This window comes from Paramisgurnus dabryanus, chromosome 9, assembly GCF_030506205.2.
Source record: "Paramisgurnus dabryanus chromosome 9, PD_genome_1.1, whole genome shotgun sequence".
Taxonomy (NCBI): Eukaryota; Metazoa; Chordata; class Actinopteri; order Cypriniformes; family Cobitidae; genus Paramisgurnus; species Paramisgurnus dabryanus.
Genome location: NC_133345.1, coordinates 24,022,638 through 24,045,430, shown reverse-complemented (window position 1 = coordinate 24,045,430; position 22,793 = coordinate 24,022,638). Strand labels below are relative to the sequence as shown.

Sequence of the window (22,793 nt, the reverse complement as noted above, 5' to 3'; positions counted from 1 at the left end):
TGGTGGTGATGAGGTTTGCTTGGTGGGGATGTAGGGCCACATGACACTATTTACTGTAACTATAAAAAACTATAAAAAAAATACAAAAAAACTAAAAAAAACATTTTTTATTAGGCTCTTATGTCTAGGTGCAGTAATTTCGCTTTAATGGCAATGAAAAGGTTATTAGTCAGTAATTGAAATGCCTTATTTTAAACTGCGTTTCACTGCAAAACCCTTTAAGTGCATGCAAGCTTTTTACCAAAAATGTCCACTTTAAATGTCTCCAGAAACTCTTTGCTGTCCTTTTGGAATGAAGAAATCAAAATCACACTTGTACCCAATCAGCAGTAAGGGTTTGTCTACTAACCAACATCGTTGCCTGGGTTGCATATGGGTGGGGCGGGTCTATCAAAAGAAGGTCCAGATTCTATTGGGGTAAGGGCGTTTGTTTACAGTAGATGATTTCAAATGGCAACATTGGCTTTCAGATATCATGCCCCCCGGGGTAAAAAAAACAACGTACGTGCTCTGCCGTTAATGCAATTCAGCCCCACTTGCACATAAAGTTTGCAAAAAAGTTTTTGTTTTTAACAAATTCTGCATCCTGATGGTATTAAGTAGCCTGGCTCCACCCTCCTACGTGCTTCCGCTTAATTTTCATTTGGCTTCAGTACTACGTCTGGGACTGCTGTGTAGAGTTTCGTTTTCTCCTGCAAAAATCTGCAGGTCCAATCAGCGAACAGAGGGAGTGGCTAAGAACGATGACATTGAGGTCATGCGTCAGTTTGAGTTGTAGTTCAGTAATGGCAGTGGAGAAAGACGTGAGTAAATCTATTCGGTTCATTGTTGCAAAACTGCCGAATATACAGAAGTTAAAGCCGGAGCAAGAACCAGGTTTGCAAAGTTTGTGGTCTGAATATTCGGACTTGTTGTTTCCGGCCGGTTTCGGGGAATGATATACATCACGACCACACGTTAGCTATCGGCTATGGCAGATCCTGAGTGATGCTGGGCAGATCCAATAGTTTTAAACTTCAACAGAGGACCCTCCTTAATGGAAGTAACGCTTTGCAATGGAGCGCGGCCAGACTCTCTGTACAAATGAAATGATGTACAAGAGTCTGGTTGGACCAGGCTAGGTATTAAGTGGAAGCAAAAGTTTATGATGAACGTATTATATGTGCCGAGAGCATCCGCCAATAACATTATTGAAAGACGTGGCGTTTATAGCAGCTTTTACATCTTTTCATGGCATTTATGTATTTTTTTCTATGTTTCAATGCTTTTATTTTGTTTATATATTTTATGTTTGATTTTTTAAAGTTTACTTTAGACAGCTAAAGTAAAAACTTACATAATTCAAACCAACCAATTCACATAATACTTGTAAATCCGAGCCCAATAAAGTAATACATAAAATTCACAGTATGCAGTACTGTATTTATTATTTGTAACTTAAGTAATATTATTAAAACTGTCAAAGTTAATGGGTTTAAGCCTACAGTTAAAAGCAAACAGTGTAAAAGAAAATGAAATCATTAAACATTTATTGAAAATGACAATATAAACGTTTCTTTTTATGTGATTTCTACAAACTGAAACTTTCTGAGCTGATTTGAACCAATTAGAGACGCTGTGGCAGTGTTTAATTTTCTGCATTAACACACTAACTATGAAGAAACGATGTGATTTATCAAAATGACAGCCCTAAATATTTTATTTCAGAGGGATTAGTGAGCCAAGACAGTTTCACTCAGAGCAACGTAACATACTGACATAAGAAGTTCCTGGTTTGAGACTAGCAGGTTAAAGGGGTCAAAATGAACTGCAATGTGAAATCTGTCAACCGGCTACCGAAGCAACTATAGCAACCCTGGAGAAAGAAATCAGCGAGTTGAAAGGATGAAAATAGAAGTCATCAATGCTGAAGACAAAAGACTTCATAAGCATTCTTGCTGTTGAGTGAAAGCATATTTATTTACATTTAGAGATCTCTTTTCTATTGATTTCAGACGTGGTGCATCACGCTGTCCCTGAGTGAACCACAAACCATTACCTTGATGAAAACAAAGTTTCTGAAGCAGAGGTTTGGAGGGGCTAAGTGGTGGAAGATGTTTGGCGACATCAATTTAAGCACACAACTTCCTAGGCCTGCCCCAGAGCACACACACATTCGCTCACAACCAAACAAACAACCCACTTAAAAAAGCCAGATTTATATCACTCAGGGCGTAGGTCCTGATTTAACCCTTCGAAAGTCTCAAAGCATGTGCGTTCGATAACCTGAATGATGTATTTTCTCCCGAGCCAGGAGGGCTTCAACAGGAAAACATCCGATGCCACAAGAAAAGTAAACAGATAACACAATGCAGATGTCACTCCCTGTTTCAGCAAACAAAAGCCTAACATGGAGCGAACCCTCAGCCCGCGGCTGCTCTCCAACCTCATTAATCCAGTCCCTCTCCTTTCTTGCCTTTGTTCGTGCATCCCAAATTACAGTCTTAATACGCAATTGCCACCGTCGCCCAAGCAACGACGTGGCCGCACATAGACCAGGAGTTCTCAGCTCCGTACCTTTGCCATCTGATTCCAGTCCAGCCTCGGCTGCTGGCAACTATCCTTTCCAAAACCTCATGTTCCGATCTTGTCAGCCCCATGTTGGAATAATTAAGCCACCGGTCAGGGCCTCCAAAATTCTGGTTTTGATTCAATTAAATAAAGCAGCTTTGAGACTATGAGCTCAGCCCCACTTTGATAATCACTCTACTGGAAGACTGAACAAATGAAAGGCTTCAGGCCACTGTTGTAAACTGGAACCAACCTTGCTTCTTTGCTACCAATTGTCAACCCAACCCTTCCAACTACTCGAAATCTTGGCTTGATACGACCCTAGAGCCGATTCAGACTGTGCTGCGAGTGCGTGCGTCATACCGTGGTGTGAAGATGGAGTTGTGGAGGAAGTTTTCAAAGACTTTGCGGTATGAACGGTCTTCAGCCTCTGCCTCCAAGTCCTCCTTGTTTTTCGGGCAGGGGCAGCACGGGCCCTTCTCACCACCGCCCGCGTCCGACTTGGTTGGCTTGGTGTCTCCCTCGATGTCTGACAAAGCCGTGGCCGAGATGCGGATGGGAATCTTTAGCTCTGTATTACGAAACATGAACAGAATTAAAAAAGCTACATGTGTCTGTGAATATGTTGGTATTGCATGGCTTTGTGCTGTCAAAGATTTTTTTTTTGGTTGTTGTACCTGGCAACCAGTTTCCTACATAGATGTGCTACCTTCAGACTCATAACTTGGCAGCTTCTTTCTACTTGTATACTAATCTCAAATCAATATTGCATGTCTAACTTGTTTATTTGCCAAGTAGCTATGTAATGAATAGGATAATGGACAAAGCACAAGCGGGATAAAAAGTACACATGAGATGGTGTACATTTAAAGTGAATACGTGCCTTTAGAGCAATAGTTATGCTGGAAAAGTTCACGATCCTCTGCCTGCTGCTGCCAGCGAAGCAGATAGAAAGTTTTGTTTCCGTTGGGAGAGATAGGAGGAGACCATTTCACCACAAGGGACGAAGAGGAGTTGGCATACGCACGGACATCCAGAGGCATTGATGGCGCTGTGAAAAAATAAGTATTTAAATTTGTAATTACGCCACGATTACCGTATCTAATATAGATAGGTAAACTGTTATATGGATAGTGGAAGGAAGGGCGGCGAATCCTACCAGAGGCATTGGTGCGGATGTAGGCCACCTCACTCTTAGCGCCCAGAATGTGTTTGTCCTCTACAACCAGGATGACAGCTTTCACAAAGATTGCATACTGAGTCCAGGGCTTCAGAGGTGACAGAAGTACCCCTGGATCTTGTGACTTGTCCTGAGGGAGGTCCACGTCCACCATGGTCCAGCTGTTAGAGCCACACCCATCTTGTCCATCAAATTCTGTAATGTTCTGGAAGGGTCTGTATTAAAGAAAGAAAGAAAATGACATGTATACACACACACACGTTAAATATATTTTCTAAATATATATAACGCTGATGTCTCGAACACAGTCTACATCAATAATATATCTTTATAGTTGTTTTAGCAGTCTGATACTTACGCCTCCTTGAAATAGACTATGAAGCTGATGAGGTCTCTGTAGTCTGGCGGTCGATATCGCTCCCAAGTGAGCTTTATCCGAGTACTCTGAGTCTGGTTGTATGTGAACTGTAGAATATAACTCTCACCTAGAAGAGGGGATTTCAGTAAAAGCACCCATAAGAGATCTTTAGCTGAAATAAGGCTTCGTCGTTGTCTTTCCATCTTTCATGAGCTTCTAGGATTTTAAGTGCTATTAGAAAAGGCACTTGTATTAATTTCTCACAGACTCATGTGCAGTTACATTCTGAGGAAATATACAAGCGTATCGGCTAAGCCATCATCAGTGCAAATTCAATCTAGGCTGAAATCGGATAAAAACACAATAAGGCTGATTAAACAACTTTAGGAACGTGGTTTTGAAATTGGGGGCCACCAGGTCGTGACAGGGTGCCCCGGTATTAACTCTTTTCCCACCATTGACGAGTTAAGTCTCGTAAATGAGTTAACTCTCAGCGCCGCTTCGAGTCGCGTCAAGGACAACTCGGAGGTATTGTACACCGTAAGTGCACATTAAATAGTGTGAGCTTAGCCAGATCAGTGTCTACTTCAAAATGCAAAATATATGTTACCAGCCAATGTTAATTGTTAGTGATTTGGGACAAATATGATGTTATTTAATGTTAAATTATGTGAGTGGCGCTCTGTGGCAAGACAGGGATTTGAACAACTTCCAGAGTCGTCCCCGGCACCCCCTGTCGGCGACGGTGTGCAAATACTGATAGAAAACAATGTGTTCGATTTTTTAAGAACTGCGCTGCGCGTCTGGTGTGCCCTTTAGTCCTTCACAAAAAAGTTTTTGAAGAAACCTACCCATTTGAGAGGTGATAAAAGAGAACTAATGAAGGCAGGATGAAAGTTTTTTTTTTTTGAAAGCAGAGAGTCCGTTCTTTCATTTGATATATTGTATGTTTATATATTTAAAGAAGAACATTTTCTGGAAGGCATTAAACTTTTGTGAAAATCATGAAAAATGCTGGCGCTCGCTGACTAGAAACATTTTTTTAAAACTCTGGAGGGGAAAGAGTTAAAACATTTTATTTTATTAATACATTTTCATAAATTCTGTGTGATCAAATTAAGAAAAATAAGTCTTTCTACTCTGTTTAATTTATTATGTTTTAGTTTAATTAAAATTCAAAGTTTGAAATCATGAATTTTCTATGGGAGGGTGGACCCTACACCAAGGGGGGCATGCTGAAAAAGTTGAGAACCACTGCCTTAGGAGAAAGATTTCTTTCTTTTTTTTTTTAACTAATTTATATTTACAAAAAACCCCATGATGTCATAGCCGTGGTGTAGTGGGCAGTGCCCCGACAAATGGTGCAGCGACCAGAGTTCGAATCCCGGCTCGAAGTCCTTTGCCGTTCCCGTACCACTCTCTCCACCCTGTACTTTCCTGTCCTCTCCTTACATACTGTCTATCAAATAAAGCCGAAAATGGCACAAAAAATAACTTTCATAAGAGTTTGAGCTGTTTTGCTTACAAATAGTAAAACTGCCTTAAACAAGGTACAATACATATAATTTTGCCATTATTTCATGGTACACACTCTCATCACATTAAACTCATACCGCCCAAATAATAAATTATATTCTTTTGCTGTGGAGCTGTATATTCAAACACCGCATCTACTCACAACTTGCTCTTTCTCCATTGCCACGAACATCACCCTCTTCCATCTTTTCCTTGACACCCGTTTTCTCCCACATTGTCTGGATCTCAGACATGCAAAGTTTGGGATTGAAGCGGAAGAATAATCTTCCATTTCTAATGGTCAGATTGTGCTGGCCCCAGTCCCACAGATGCTGCAGATTCTGGTTGTCCACTGCAGAGAACGCATACATCCTAAAGTTCGAAAAACACACACACACAAAATAACGTGAAGTCCAACAATTTCTCATAGATTCATTATTTATCATTTAAGAAGAACTTAACAAAAGCAGGAATGGAATGAGAAGAATCTGATCTGGTTTTACACGTGATGAATTTGATATGTGTGGAAAAACAACAACTGAAGTCTGTGCAGATCGTGCTTCATTAAGACAAAGAAGGAGATCAGGGTTCAGTAGAGAGTTAACAGAGTCTACAGCTGCGCCCAACTGAACAGCTCAGGAACGTTGAGAATGTCTGCGCTGCTTACAAGCATTCCTCTTGATGAAACTTAACACTAGAAGACTGAAAACAAGAGGCCAGAGAAGTTTCCCACACCCTACGTCTGCAATGTACGATAAAACTCCAGGCATGAAATGAATCGGACAGCAGATATTAATGAGCAGGACACATTTGGTTTCATAAAGATGTGATACTTTGGTAAAGGATGGATGGCAATTAATTGTTTGATCAAAGCCATCACTTTTTGTAGCTTTTTTTTTTTTTTTGTGTTGCCTGTCAAGCAATGCGATCTCTGAGACATTCCAACAGAGCTGACGTTTTATTGCTTTCACTCGTTTCTATGGAAACCGTTGAAGAAACATGTTGTACAATAAAAGGACCGTGAAGGACAACAAGTCCTCCAAGAAATATTTATGTTCTTCTGTTTATTTCAGACATTCGACCAACACTGCGTCTTAACTAGGCACAATGCCTAGTACAATGCAATTGTTTTATCTACACTATAAACGGTTTCATCAGACCTACACGCTTTGGCGCGGTTACGCGCCTCGATCAAAGTGAACTTTCATTCCGTAATGTATTTATCAATCTGGCTAGTGGCTAAACTGATCTATGAAAGACTGCTAGCATAGTGCAATGCTGTGTTTACACCAACCGCGGTAGGGGCGGCAAGCGCGAGAGATGTTAAGTCAATGTGAAGACGCGTTGAGGCGTTTAGAGCGGTGCGGAAGACGCATTTCTGTGGCAGTCCCGCCCAGAGTCACTCATTCAGCATGAAGGCTTGATATTGTCTGTGAGCAGTCAACCGGAGCTATACGACACAAGTTCTTATTTCTATAGAGACATGAATAAGAGGACCTCGCTTGGAAGAGTGTTAGTGAGGACATTGGGCAACCTGGTAAGTTGTAAATACACATTTCACTTTTGAGTCACGTAACGTTTATCCCCCCCCCATAGTAAGGTGACGAAATACAAACCAGTAACTCTCTCGATAAATGCACAATCAATCAACATCAGCCATATTGCAAACAGACAAACGCATAGCACTTGCCCCTCCCACAAGAAGCGTCAAATGCTTGCTTTTTCCACGCGTCTACTTCGCTCTTGATGCGCGAATGCATTCAAACAGTTCAATCGGCAAACTAGGCGCGGTATACGCGATTTTGAGGCGGTTGGTGTAAACGCAGCATAATAGTTGATACGCGTTAAATATGAGATATGTCCCTTGTTATCAAAACTAAACTAGTGTTAAATGACTCTGTTGTTATTGGTTCTATGTGGAGTCTACCAGAAGTTGCGTTTAGTCCACAAAGCCGTTTTGTTTATGTTGTTGCTTCTGAAACCGTCTATAGACGGTTTCAGCAATAATAACATAAACAAGCGGCTGTCGCGGTCCGCACGTAACTTCCAGTAAACTCCGCTAATAATACATAACAACAAAGTACTTTAAACGTAGTTTATTTATATAACAAGCAAAAAAACAACACATAGATTACCTAGGAAACCAAAACATGTGTTATTTTCGACGAGGCATTTGTTCAAGAGATCAGTTTAGCAACTAGTCAAAACGAAACCGGAAGTAAGGTTCGGATCCAGACGTGTATCACGTGCATCAGATGAAACCGTCTATAAATGTGACGCAACAAACTCCGTAAAAACAAGTGTTCACTGCTCTTTCTCAATACTGCCCATGAAAGGGTTTAAATGGAGCTGTTTGCGCTGAACTAATTGCAGAAATATGTAGAGCAGCAGTCGTCCACTGACACGGCCAATTTCCTCTCACAAATGATCCAGTCGCAGACAGACAAATAACTGTGGTGTTCAGTGAGACATGTAGCGAGCATATTGGACGACATCATCAGTCATCAAAATGACATGAGGATAGCTGAAGTGTGCAAAAAAAAAGCTTGAGTCTTACTGTTCAGTGAGCTCTTCCCCATTTATGTATCGAAGACTCTTGAGAAAGGACAGCGAGCCGAGAGTGTGCGAGTGTTTGATCCTTACATATCCAGTAACCGTCTGGATCAAACCCATGAAACTCTCCAGCTCTGATGCAATGTTATCTGTGAGAGAGAGAGAGAAATAAAGAGAGATGACACTGGAGCAACACAAACCAAATCCCAAAAGACAAACAGTGTCTGCAGTAACTCATCACTTCATGTGTGAGTGATACATGGGCGGCAGCAACTGTTCCACATCAAACCGCTAAGAGAATTAGCAACTCGGGGGCTTATTGTGTCACTCATGGAATACACATGTAGTTTTAATGTAGTTCTCACACTTTTTCACCAGTGAGTTTCCATGACCTTTCTAGTCATTCGTGATTAATGGAAAAGGCCGTCTGCAGAGGCTTTCAATTATAAATGCAACTGGAAGCCAATGTAGAGACCCAAGGACTGGTGTGATACGTTCAGTTCTTTTGGTCCTGTCAGAATCCTGGCAGGGTTTTGTACGAGCTCCAGCTGTCTAATAAAGGAAAACTAGAAAAAATGTTTTACAATTGTATGGATTTTAAAAGCTGTAGCTCACTTGATAAATCATTGTAATAAAGCATTCGGTTTGGATAAAAGCGTCTGCCAAATGCATAAATTCTATTACCATGAGTGACTTTTCCATGCCTGGAAATTATACTTTAATTAGAGATGCGCCGATATATTGACCAATAATTGGACGATAAAAGCTATTTTTTCATTGGCAATATATGCTGTAAATCAAAAGAGAACAGGAAAATGCAATGAATTGGAGCTGTGTGTATAATTTTTTTTAAAGAAACATCACAAGTTTAATGTTCAATATAAATGGACATATTTTAAATTAATAATATTTGAGAAAATGTAATCCTCAGAATTTAGTTAGTTAATGCAAGTTTATTAGGGATGTACAGAATGCTCGGCAACCGTGATTATTCGTCCGAAATTAGCAAAAAATAATTTGGTCCAACAAGTGAAAAGGCTGAATAAATGTTACCGAACTACGAGGTCTTTGTTGTGGCAATTAAATAGTCCCTAATGCAGATAATGCAGCAAACATGTTGGTAAAAGTATTTTAAAGTGTCCGAGAAAGACGCGAAAACACACAGCACTACAAGTTTCATTTATAATTTAAAATCAAGACATCTTGAACACCATGCAGCGTATGAGAATACACGGTGGCGACAATCCCTGGTATTTGTCTGATGAATATACAAGCATGGAGAGCGAGAGACTTTAGCGCTTCATATCATGTCATAGTACAACGAAGAACATCAGCAGTATGTAATAAAAACTTCCTAGAACCAGTAAAGTTATACAATGAAAAAAACTCTTATATTAAAGGTGCAGTGTGTAATTTTTAGAAGGATCTCTTGACAGAAATGCAACATAATATACAAAACTATATTATCAGGGGTGTATAAAGACCTTTGATAATGAACCAGTATGTGTTTATTACCTTAGAACGAGACCTTTTTATCTACATACACAGAGGGAAGTCGTCATTTTGTGCCACCATTTTTCTACAGAAGCCTTTAATGGACAATTTTTTCACTAAGTTGTCTCCGACAATGACATGCGTGTCCGGTGGTGGCTACCGTAGCTTCTATGTGTTTTATAAGCGAGGGGTAAGCAGTGGACTAAGCCATTGGTTGCAATTTTGCAACCTCACCACTAGATGCCACTAACATTTAAACACTGCACCTTTAAACGTGAAATAAAAAGTTTATTAACAATAAGCTTTTTGTTAGACCACTTTGTTGAGCGCTTTTTCCTCTATCATCTGTCAATCTTGCCGCCGTCTCTCTCTCCATTTGCTCATGCTTGACCGTGCACGCAGGTGTGCGTCCGCGGCAATATATAGGTTATTTGCATTTTGCGCAGGAATAGAAGATTGGATTAATGTCCATTTGGCCGAAACTACTTTACGTGGTTGAATGTTAATGAAACAGTTTCAACAAGTCTACCTATAGCTATTTGATCAGAGAAGTGACGATGTGTAAATAGTCCCATAATGACTACTGGAATGTATTTTTTTTATTAATGTGAAATGTTAAAAATTTATTACAGTAAAAAGAACATTGTGCAATGGTGAGAAAATTGGCAAAATAATTAGAAAACAAATTAGTTGTTTGGTATTCGGCAGTTTTTCATTTCATTCGACTTTGGCCAAGAATTTTCCTTTCAGTTCATTCCTAAGTTAAAGGAAAACACACACCCTTTTTCAATATTTAACCATGTTCTTACCTCAACTTAGACAAATTAATACATACCTATTGTTTTTCAATGTTTGCACTTAATTTTTGTACAGTGCATCATGAATGTGTTGGCATTTAGCCTACTTCAAAGTGCTGCAAACTAAGTGCTCTTCCGCCATACAATATAGTTCCCATTTTTATCTGCTTAAAAATAATCTGGACGTTTTATTTTGTGCCACCATACTTACTCGTGTAACAACTCATGTAACAGTCTTTAAATATGGGAAAGATGGAAGTGTTTGGTGGCTTCTTAATTCATCCCTGTTTGGATCCTAAGGAATGAATGGGGCTAGGCTAAATGCTAACACATTCACAATGCGCTGTGCAAAGATGAAGTGCACCCATTGAAAAAAGGTAGGTATGTATTAATTTGTCTAAGTTGAGGTAAGAACATAGTAAAATATTGAAAAACAGTGGTGTTTTCCTTTAATATACTAACCAAACTATAGTCAAACGGTATCAGTCTAAATAATCAGCTATCGTATCATTAGAACATTTTTATATCTGTGCAATCTTTACATTAAAAATTCACTGATATTTTCAGGTTCTCAACCTGACTAGTTATTAAGCAAGGTGAAAGTGGGTGACTCGAGCCTGAACTGGTCATTCTTCTGTGCTTGAGAAATCGATCTCAGAGGATTTGTGATGGAGGAAGGAGAGAGAGGTGTGAACTTACTGCCCCGCCGAATGTTGATGTGCAGGTTGCCTCTGATGACCGTACATCCCTGCAGAGACTGAGCGGCATCCACCGAGTCAATTGTTTTAGATTCGCAGACCTTATCACACAGTCCGTCACATGCTTTGCAAAACATACTGCAGGTAGAGAGAGAGAGAAAGTCAAGGACAGACCACAGCAATACACACTCCAAGTGGGCAAATGCCAAGGAACCGTGACTAGACTGTTGCGTCTCGCCAAAACATTAAGTATATTTAGACTTGTTTTTGACAAACACAAGGTCGCTGCTTCATGAGGTGTTTATGCTTAAAGTCTTCACTTGAACCCTGGCCTTTATGTGAAAGGAGAACCGCTACAACAGTACTGAGTCGAAACCAGGTCTGACCAGTTTTAAGATGAAAACAAAATGTGTAATAGGCACATACTGTAAAATGTGGCATGGAAAACTAAATTAAGTGCTAAATTAATAACAGTTTCTATGTTAATATTTCACTTCAAAAGTGCCAAAGATGGCAAAAGTTCAGGGTACTTTCATTTCAATCATCTTAAACCACTTTTAACACAATTCTATTATGATTTTTACCCTAAAAAACCAGGCCTAAACTTTAAACATTAAGTTTTGTTCCAATAAGGTTAACCATGATCTTGAACATAAATTACATTAATACGTCACTAAAGGCCAAGCGTTTAATACAACAGTGTTTTACCATGGTAATGTGCTTTATCAGTTTATGGAAAAATTCTCTACTTGCAATCTCTTGCTAGTTTTTGAATAAATCTGCCAAAAAGACCTATGAGGTCTGATCTCATAAGCTATCTTTTTGGATCCAACTTGTGATTTGCTCACTCGCACCGTTAACTAACATCTGACTCATTCACTGGACTGCAAGTCATCACTTTCATCATCTTAAGACTCAAAACAACCAAGAGTTATTGTGTCATGTGTGACATTTATTTTCAAAATGTGGTCTGGACCCCAAATCGGGGAGCATACCTCTGAGTCTCATTTCGGGTGAATCCGGGTGGACAATCCGGCATACACTCTCCGTTGTGGATGACGAAGTCCACCTCGCTGGGAAGGTGAACGTGGGCACACATGTCCATGGTTATGCAGCGCCAGCCTTCGAACTTGTAGGTGCCTGGTGGGCAGTGCTCAACACAACGGCCCTCGTGAAAGTAATGCTGGCAGGCTGCACACGCCATATCGTTGTCTGGTTTGGTGCAGCTGCCCAGGCATTGAGGATGACAGCACTCACCCGAATCTGTGCACGCCCTCTTCTCACACTTCTCTAGACACACTGGAGGAGGAAAACACAAATATGCTATAGGTTAGTGCTATTGAGGCAAGGTTGAGTATGCTATAGAGGACAATAAAGTCTATGTGTGTGTTCCAGAGTAAGTCAGTGTTCAAGTCAGTTAATTGTTAAATAAAAAATGTCTGAGGATGGCTATGAGTCGGAGTATGGAGAGGACGGAAGCAGGCAGGGCTTGGCGCTGCCCTGTGCCAGCCTTGTTGGTAAACTGCAGTTCTGGACTCACTACAGATAAATATAATTACTGTTAGAGACTGTAAAGGGAATTTAGAGGCAAAGAACGAGTTGAAAAAGGAATGAAGCCAAAAAGTCTAGCTAGCAGATGGATTGAAGTATGAACTATTAGCTTGGGAAACATCTAGTCAAGTAAAAACCACGGCCCATCTGTGGTGGTGGGTTTTAAGCTGGGCTGGGTGGGTCATGAGAAGAAGCATCTATACAGCGGATATTAAGTGTGGTAACAAAACAAGGATGTGCCGATGGATGTTCAGATGCATTGTACATGGCATAAACAATTTTGTAACTGTTCTTTGTCTACATATCTTCCTTTCAAACAAAGCCTTTATACTGCCATTTTATACAAACAAATAAGTCAGCTCGGAGGCTTTTCTGTAATCAGAGTTTGACAAACAATTGGGTTTCATTGTGGAAAGGTTCCTGACATCATGATGTACTGTAACCTGAATCACTCCATATGCCTATTTGCAATAGAGATCGGCTTGTGTTAAAAGCGTGAGAAAGTACAACTTTTGTGCAGAGAAGAAAAAAATAGGAGCGTGTTTTAAATTAGGCTTTCAGCAACAGGCCATGTTGAACGCACTCTGGGTTTGCTAAAGAGAGTCAAGGGATCCTTCCACATTGTTGGCAAATGTGGGATCAATAAGAATTCCAATGGAATCACTTGTCTTGAATGAGCAATGGAAAACAGGCCGAGTCATACGAGAGGCAAAGGAGAGAAAAAACATAGAGCTTGCACTGTGACACCAGGGTGTGAAATTAAACCCACCACTATCAAAATGTGGGTCATTTTTGTACAGTGGTGGGTACCAGCCAACACAGTAAATGACCTGTGAGACATTTGACAAAACTACGTAACTAACAGATATTTGTTTTTGTAGCTCAATTTATAGAGGACTGCGTTAGGTCATTGGTTTGAATTCAGGAAAAGCATATCCTGTTAAAAATGGATATGCACTGTAAGTTGCTTTAAATAAAAATGTAAAACGCATAAATGTAAATCTAAACAAAAACATTTGATTTTCATTTTCTATATTTCCAAAAATGAGGCAATAATTGTAGGAGCTGTACGGAGCATGAACTCTAGAAAGTTTAATTTGATTTGATTCAATTTTATTAAAAAAAAAACAGGCAACGTGTTAAATATATAGAATACATATAGGATTGAATGCATGGTATTATTGCAAATTTGATTGTACTTATGAAAAGATTGTAATCTTCAAAAACGTTTGTATTTTTTAAAACTAAAGCCCGGAGTATAGCCTGTTGTAATGATTTTGTCTTGTATTCTATTGTTTAGTTTTTTTTTTTTTTTTTTTTGAAGTCATGTCTCTGGTCTTTTATTTTGATATCATGTCATGTCTCACTTCACATTCCACTTCCTGTTTGTCACTATATAACCGGTTCAATCTCCACATCAAACTGCGAAGTATTGTTGTTGTAACAGCTGCATTACCGATCGTTTCATTGCCTTGTTTCATGTTCATGTTTTGTTTCTTGTTATGGTTTTGACCCCTTGCCTGCATTTTGGATTACGTTTGTGGATTACCCCTTGGATTTGTTTGCCTGCACTTTTGGTATTGTATAAATAAACACTTGTTGTACGCCTGTACGCTAACGTACACGCACGGTTGAATGCACAGCCTTGCAAAGTATAGTTTATTTGACTTGTACGTGTAGACAGACGTTCGTCGCATGCGCACTGCAACAAAATGTAATGCATCTCCTGGGCTACATACTATCTTCCCCTGTAGGTACATGCGCGTAGGTGCATACAATGTACGCAAAAATCTGGTGTTGTGTGTACAGTACGCATGCACTCTTCTGATGGTGAAAATTGCGCAACGCACACTGTATGCAGACCCACCCATTAGGGATGCATAAAGATTAATCGCGATCTATAGCAAAATAAAAGTTTTTTGTGTGTGAACTGTGTATAATAACTTTGTATAGATAAATGCACACACATGCATGTATATATTTAAGAAATGTTAACATGTGTATTTACATTTGTATATTTATGTATAATTTATATTATATATAAATATAAATACTTAATATATTAATATTTTTTCTTAAAATTATACATGCATGTGTGCATATTTATATATACACAGAAAAAAATGATTCATCCAATTTACAATTATTTTAAGGTAAGTGGTTGCAATCAATTTATTTAAGCTTCATTTAAACAAAAGTGTTTTTTGTTTTTCTACTTTTTTTGTTTAAATGTAGCTTAAATAAATTGATTGCGACCACTTAAATAAAAAAAAATTGTCAATTGAATGAATAATTTTTTTCAGTGTACATAATTATTATACACAGTACACACACATATATTATGTAAATAAAAACTTTTTTCTGCTATAGATAAATCGTAATGAATCATTATGCATCTCATGTACATGTAAAAAAATTGACAATACTTCAGTCTTTTAGTAGTCCATAACCAGATCCACTTGAATTCAAGTGTGAATTCAAAGCAGACTTGGTTCTTAATTATAGTTTTTCTGGTCTAGTTAAATAGGTCTCCCCTTAAATAACCTTAGAAACTCCAGTCCAAGAATCATGAACTGTCAGGTCTATGAAAAGCATATGTCCAGACACTGTTGATGGAGCTGCCTGGGTGGGTTGTCGCCCGAGGTGGGACTAACTAGACAGCCAGCGCCATCGGCTCAACATGAAGAGGCAACTAAGCCTCATAGCACACCACTCCTGGTCGCTCAGCAACAGAGTCCTGGCTCTACGCCCGACGGCACAGGGGGGCACAGCCAAAAACATCCACAGTACGTAGGAATTTATGGGCTCATATTCTGCAGCGTGTCATTAAAGGGGAAATATAAGCATTTAGAATATTTACAAAATTTCAAGAATCAAGAGATGCAATTCGTCATGTTCATGTGATGGAAAAACACAACGTCCCTCTGATGGCTGGCTTGGGTCCAGGTTCATGACAAAAGGATGACGATGGAACCCTGTTGGCAATGCATGACAAGGCGCACCTGATGCTAACTGTGCCCCATCTCTACTGCCATGAATATAGCATTGTGTTGCTTTCTCAAACCAGAGTCCTGAAGGTACAACAATGTAACTAGCCAGTAAGATGCACAACCCGACCACTCTCTCCAAAGCAAGAACACCACGTCCCTTTTCATCTCAAGGCCACTTTCCCTTTCTTGTTTGTATTTTTAACTAAACTAAAGCCTCTCAAAGGCACGTCACTGCTAATTTCATCATGTCTATCCTCACCCTCATCATAGGCTGTTTGTCCGACTGATCTGCCTACAAATGTGTTTTAACAGTAAACACTCCCTGTTCTCCATGTTGGAGCAAACATCAGCAGAGACTTAATTGGACTTTTCCTCCTCCTGCCAGTTCAAATGCTTAGCATTCTTCTGCACATTCTGTCACACATAAGCAACTGCTGAAACTAACATTACATTCTTTAGTTTAATTCTTAGGTTTAGTAAAAAACAACAACAATGAACTGTGAATATCTTTTTAAGTAGCCATAAGGCATATGCAAACCTTGAAAAAAATGCCTTTACTCCACCCGCTCATCTTTCCCAAGAGTACCCATAATGCTGCTCACCCTAAATTATAACCGCAGCATTTGATATATTCTATCATGCAGCGGTACATAACCATAACATAGACTTGTAAATGAGAACGGCACTTCCTTAAATAGTCACATGGCCCTTTTATAACCTATTAATAGTAGCACACTTTCTTCCTCTAATTTCAGCCTAACTCTTTAAATATTTTTCCGTCCACTAACTAGTTGAGAATTGAATTACTTTCAAGCTCTAAGGGCTAAACCTAAACAAAAGATTCCTAGTTGCAGTGCTCTAATCCGTTTACATATGCAGCTGTAGTGAGTGGGGAAAGGATTCAGGAAGTTATTCATTTCTTGGAATGCTACCAAAAGGGGGCACCCCAGGCAAACTCACACTACAGCACTCCACATCAATTCCAAAGATTCCTTAATGATAAAATATTCCAGACATGCATGTCTTCCAATGGAAAGGAATACAGTTAGGGCTGAAAAAGTATAACGATTAAAAGATGAGAAAAACAAACACCATTTACAATATGCTTTTACTATGGAGACCAAACAGACAATATCAAGTGGTCTTATTTATAGTCTGTGGGTGAGCTGCATCTATTTTCACGTGGCTGGGCTCTATACAGTCAGCTATGCAAAGCATGTGGTGGGTTTCCAATATTTCACAAGAAGGCCATAGTACCCAACAAGAAAGTTCACTGTGAAGTTCAACAGACAGGTTAGGATGCTCATAATATGTGACATTGTCTGTGAAAAAGTCATTTTGTGATTTATTGAAATCATAATGTAAAGAACAACATACGAAGATTTTGGTTCAAAAACGCAATAAACGCCATTTTTGAAAAAAATGAGTTACTGCCAAAATCAGTATTGCCAGGTCAGTATTTAAAAGTAAATTCTTAATTTTACCCAAAATCCAATATCCGCCGTGTTATTCTGTCATCTTTTCTCCATTTTTCCCCAAAACGCAATAAACGGCACTCCTCCTTTTCTACAGAAAGCAATAAATCCGCTCCAAAACATTACAGCGCACCATTCCACGCAATGTAAACACAGAGTCCTAGTTTTCCTCATCTACTATGTACTTCGTGATCAACAAACAAAAACAAAATAATACTTTAATAGCATTGATAAACCTGTGGTTTTCTGTGATGGGAAAGAAACGTATGTCATCAACATTTAATAATTTATGCGAGAGGCACCCGAGGAGACGATCGCTTGTTCTCCCGACAGCATCTAGCTTCTCTCATGCTAACACATTGACCCCAGGGGATCTTATGAAAAACTTTCCATAATTTTACTCAAAGTCAACGAGAATCACAGCTGATCGCTGTGAAAAATGTTAAGCGACGACGTCAAGTATAACAGCGCAGTAATGACAGTGTTGCTAATATGACAAAGTAAGTGTTTTGATTAATGCCATTTATGTTTATTTTTTTATCAGTGTGTACAACTGTTCAACTAAATGAATATAAAATGGCAAAAATAAATGCACATTTATACATTGATTCAATAGATTTATAGAATTTAAAAAAAAAACTTGTCATGGAGTTATTGCATTTTGTGAAAAAAATTATTCGTTTTTATAATAAATCTTTAAAAATCAAGTTATGGATTTGAAATTTTTATGTTTTTACAACCTAAAGATGCTATGTGAAAGTTTGTAACAGAAAATAGTGGTTTTCATCTTGTCACTTTCTTGGTATAGAAAACACATTTTTACCCAAATTTGGTCAAAATGGATTTATTGCGTTTTGGAACCAAACTCTTCATACGGTAAAAACATAACCTTGATATGTTTAATATTGACTAAGTAGGGTTGTGTCAATGATTGAAATCCAACTTTGATGCTCCTTATCTCATAATTATATTAAACCTGGATTTTATATGCCTTGTGCAGGCAAAAAAAAAAAAATGCTTGAAAGCAGGTTAATCTCAACATAACACCGACTGTGACGTTGTTATGTACGCCCCAACATTAAATTACACATTAATTACAAATTACAAGTTGTGACTCCTGAGTTATACTGCGCTATATGCTAGATCTTTTCAAACTTTTTGTGTGTGTGGACCACTATTTGTAATCAAGAATTTTCGCGGACCACCTCATAATAAAATATGTCTACACAAAGTCCTGAATTTATCTGCACCTCTAAATAGGCTTACTAGCACTAAAACTATAACTGGTCATCGCATCAGTACAACAGATTCTAAAACATATTCTTAAAAAAATATATTATGCAGTTTGGGAATGGCCGTGCTAGATAATGCTATATGCTAATGTATAGGCTGAAGTTCTACAATTTACATTACAGTTACGTGTTGCAGGTCCATACTTAAAGTGCATCTATTTTATTACTAAAAAAGAATCTTATTTTGTGTATTTTGCATAATACAATGTGTTTGCGTGGTTTATGCTTCAAAAAACACATTATTTTCCACATACTGTAAATTTTTGTAGCTCCAGATTTCCCTCTCTTCCTGAAACGCACTGATTTTGTACAAAACTCATTGATTTGAAAAGTGCTGTGTCCCTTATTGGCCAGCTTATCTGTACATTGTGATTGGCCCGAATACCTCTGACGTAAGCCGGAAATGAGACGCTCCTTACCATGTTTGAAAAATTCGCTCACAATGCAATGCTAATAGGAGTTAATTTACAGCCTTTTAAGTCCGAAGCGGAAGGAATTATGATAATGTCAGTCTTGCCTACATCACCAATCCCAGGAAGTAAACTGTTGCCTACAATCTGTGTGTTTGTTGTAGTCCAAGAAAAGAGATTTACATTGGAAACAATAACTCGTGTCATTGTTTACTTTGGCGTTTGTACCTTTTGCATAGTGTTAACATGTACTTATACACACCTACACACCAAAGGAAATGTAAAAACGTGAATCGGACCATAGGTGCCATTTAAAAAAAAACACAAACTTACCACTTAGAAATGTCCATTTCCAATCTCCAAATAATTAAAGAAATATAATTATTCTTTAAAATCTGTATCTTCGTCTAAAACAGGCTCAAACACACACAGCTACTGAAATGAGCCGCTCTGAGAAACAGCCAATCAGAAAAGAGCTTATTATTCATAACCCTTTCAAATAAGGTAATAATATAGCATTTCATTCTGGGGACAAATTCCAGGGTTTTAAATGAACACCTCTGGGTTATTTTTGCACTTAATAGAGTCAATAAAGTGTTTCAATGCATTCTTTGGCATCTTTAAACTACTGTTAATATAAAGGTTACTGCAGACCTTGTTTGTTACAACATGCCATGTAACTGCATTTACAATGTTGGTTGTGTGATTTAGTATAAAGCTGTATATTTTTTATTTACCCATATGCATGCAAGAACCAAACAGCCACATGCATGGTGTGACAACCCTGATATGACTATCCCTGTCTACTCCTTTAAGCATTCATGAGGGAGGCGACTGCTTGGTGACCTCTCTGACCACCAGCTCTGCAGAAAACGCACACACAAACATGTACACACTGCCCACTCTGTAAAGCTGTCTTAAGATATTGCACAGACACCGTCAATGCTGCAGTCCAAATCACCACAATGAAATGAACAGCACACTCGTGTCCTCCTTAGAACTTGAGATGACAAATGGGCTTGTTTTATAGAAAACATTAAATGCAATATTTTCAGGATTTATGCAGTGAATAAAGATTGACTTTAAAATGGAGTTATTATTCTCACATGAACCCACTGACACACTTGGATGCCACTGCATCTTAAAGCTTTATCTCAGCAGGCTATGTGAAGAATAACTAGAATGTTTAAAACAGGGAGTAGAATGTTAATCCTCCTGGGCTTTGCTCCAACAACAAAGACACATTTTGGGACACTGTTCAGAAAATAACACACACTGGGCATGGCACCTAGATGTGCTCAAGATATTTTGTTTGAAAATGATATGCCTCAAAGATTGCTTTATTGGTGCAGACAGAGTTTGTTTTGTTTTAACAAAGACATTTTATTAATGCATGATGTGCTGTTTGGCGATGGTGCTTCGGTTGTGAACCTCGGAGCTGAAAAAACATCCTGCCTAGCGCAACGTTCATACGTCACACTTTATTAGCAAATGCGCGCGTAAGGATGAAAAGGTTAACCCTTGATGATTTATATAACATTCATCCACTGTATCACACCACAGCGGAGAAAAACTCGATCTCATCATGACAGATACGCGCGAGGCCACTGGTGTTGCTGGGGCTCCGCATGCACGTGCCTCGCACAGACGGCCGAGAAATGTTTGTAAAGATCGAGAGGCCCCGTTGTGGGCTGCATACCGCATGCCCCCTCTATGACGCAAAACAAATCTTCCAAGAGCGAGCACACTACGACAGACAGATGCTTGTACTGAATGCAACGCTTCTGCGAGCACGCGCGTTTCACATCTCTCAATGAAGACGACACGGACATGGCTTTCCGCATTATTATCAGCAATATAATAATCATCCAGACTGCAGTCACGGATGTGTGGAATGGAGGACTAAGATGTTATTTAGAAAAGCTTAACACTGATTTAATAGGCAACGACAAAAACATACAAAAAAATTTATTTTAAGTATGAATTAATATTTGTTTCTGTAAATAATTCTTTAAATTACACAAGCGGGTGATTCTGCGCGAAATTAGACTTATGAGGTGTTATGAAACATTTTGATAAAAACTTAAATGCAAAGTAAATGCTATCAAAAGAAGAAGCATACAGTTACAAACATCTTTTCATGTACTATTTTGCACATGATTTTAAATTACATCATACAAACCAATTTTTTTGTCAAGGTGGCTCCCAGGTAAGCAGTTTTTTTTCCTTCAGATAAAAGTTGAAATCGCTAAGCTGCATCATTCAGCGTGTAGCCTACAGTAGTAGTACATGAAGTCTGAAAAATACCAGGTTAAAAATAACTTATCCCTGTGTGTTACCTCCGACTCATAATACTGTATGGTCAGAAAGCACGTGACCTATAGAAAGCGTTTGCAAAGTCAATAAAACAGAGACAAAGTAAATAAAATACACCAATTATTGATCCACTAAATTAATATAGCCTATACGGATCAATTCACAGTAATCTTTCAAATGTATTAACACATTTTATAGATTTTCAATTTTATTCTTAAAACAAGAACATCAGCAGCTATGATTAAAAGCAATCATAAATGATATTAAAACTGTCACACTATGCGTAATTGTACGGCGCAGTGATAGTAAGTCCTGAAAGAAGTGAGCCAATTGGAGACCAGGGTTTTTGGTTCCAAGATGACTGAAGGAGAAAAGTGGTAAACAAGTCCTCGCTGGTATGGGGAATTGGAGGGCGGGGTTGTAACCATAGCAATTACATATGCACATATTCCAGCCACTGGCTAGACTGCAAGTGCTTGTTGGATGAAACACCATCAAAAACACAGAACAGTCAGTACTACAAATATCCTAATATATATTAAAATTATTTTATTGAATTACTAACATTTAGAAAGCAGGCAAATATTCTTTAACTTTCATATTTTTAGATATCTCGCTAAAAATTGATGTTTTGGTTTGTACTTCGATGTACTAAAATTAAGTATTGTTAGGTCAAGAAAAGCTTCTGTTTAGGTCATTTATTAACAATTTCGTATACAAAAAAATGACACAAGATATTTAAACATCCTTTTACCAAAATTGCATAAATGTGTTTTTATGAAATGAATGCTCACGTGAGCATGTGCACTTAACAACTCTCAGGCTACTAGGGACCTGGTGCTCTGAGGAGCAGCTTGTTAGTATTATTCTTTACAGCCACAGGACCCCAAGCGGACCTGCGGTCGAACCCCTGGTTACATTAAGCCACATCCTTATCCGGAAACACAATCCCACTTGGGAACCCAGGGCAGATCATTTAAGACACCCTGAACAACCACAACATTACACATAAAGAGATGAACGTTTCCTCCACTCAAAGCCACATGCCTGATGATCTAGGCGGTGATGACTGGTTGATGCACACCTGCTGTCTGCTTTTACGATTGCTTCTTCATCATGTACTAAAAATCTTAGGCAGTATTCGTTACCACCAGATTTTTAAGGTGCTATTTTTGGTGAAGCTGCTTTGGAACTAGATGTATTTTGAAAAGCATTGAACATATCAATTGAATTGTTATGGTCTGCCAGAAAAAGAACTGAGAGAACTAATAGCCATATGAATCTTTACTTCAGTACACAATGTTAAGATTTTAAACCTAGCTGCCTGGCACTAATGACAATGCAAAACTTTCCAACATAAGTGTCTGATGAATTTCAGTAGTAAAAAATTACAAATATTAATGTCAATCTGAAAAGTTGATTTGAAAAGTTGGATGAAACCTGAGGATCCCATTATACCAACATGATCTGTGAATGTTCCAACTCATGAGCATCTTGTGCGTCAACGAAAGCAAGGACATTCAACCTTTTGTACCTTGGTCAATGCCACAAATTTATTTACAGTGACCTTGAAATCAAGGTAAACTATGATGTTGTCAGATTTTCATTCCTTTC

At 38.6% G+C, this 22,793-nt stretch overlaps 1 protein-coding gene across 1 annotated transcript in view; it reads right to left on the bottom strand.

Moving 5' to 3' along the window:
• Nucleotides 1–22,793, bottom strand: part of igf1ra (insulin-like growth factor 1a receptor) — a 98,733-nt gene that overhangs the window by 19,126 nt on the left and 56,814 nt on the right. The window contains exons 3-10 of the mRNA XM_065283214.2: nucleotides 12,141–12,444; nucleotides 11,147–11,283; nucleotides 8,161–8,305; nucleotides 5,767–5,975; nucleotides 4,089–4,215; nucleotides 3,710–3,945; nucleotides 3,434–3,601; nucleotides 2,914–3,121 (exon numbers count right to left, since the gene is read on the bottom strand). Of these exons, the coding sequence (XP_065139286.1) occupies nucleotides 2,914–3,121; nucleotides 3,434–3,601; nucleotides 3,710–3,945; nucleotides 4,089–4,215; nucleotides 5,767–5,975; nucleotides 8,161–8,305; nucleotides 11,147–11,283; nucleotides 12,141–12,444 (1,534 nt within the window). The remainder of the gene's footprint in view (nucleotides 1–2,913; nucleotides 3,122–3,433; nucleotides 3,602–3,709; nucleotides 3,946–4,088; nucleotides 4,216–5,766; nucleotides 5,976–8,160; nucleotides 8,306–11,146; nucleotides 11,284–12,140; nucleotides 12,445–22,793) is intronic.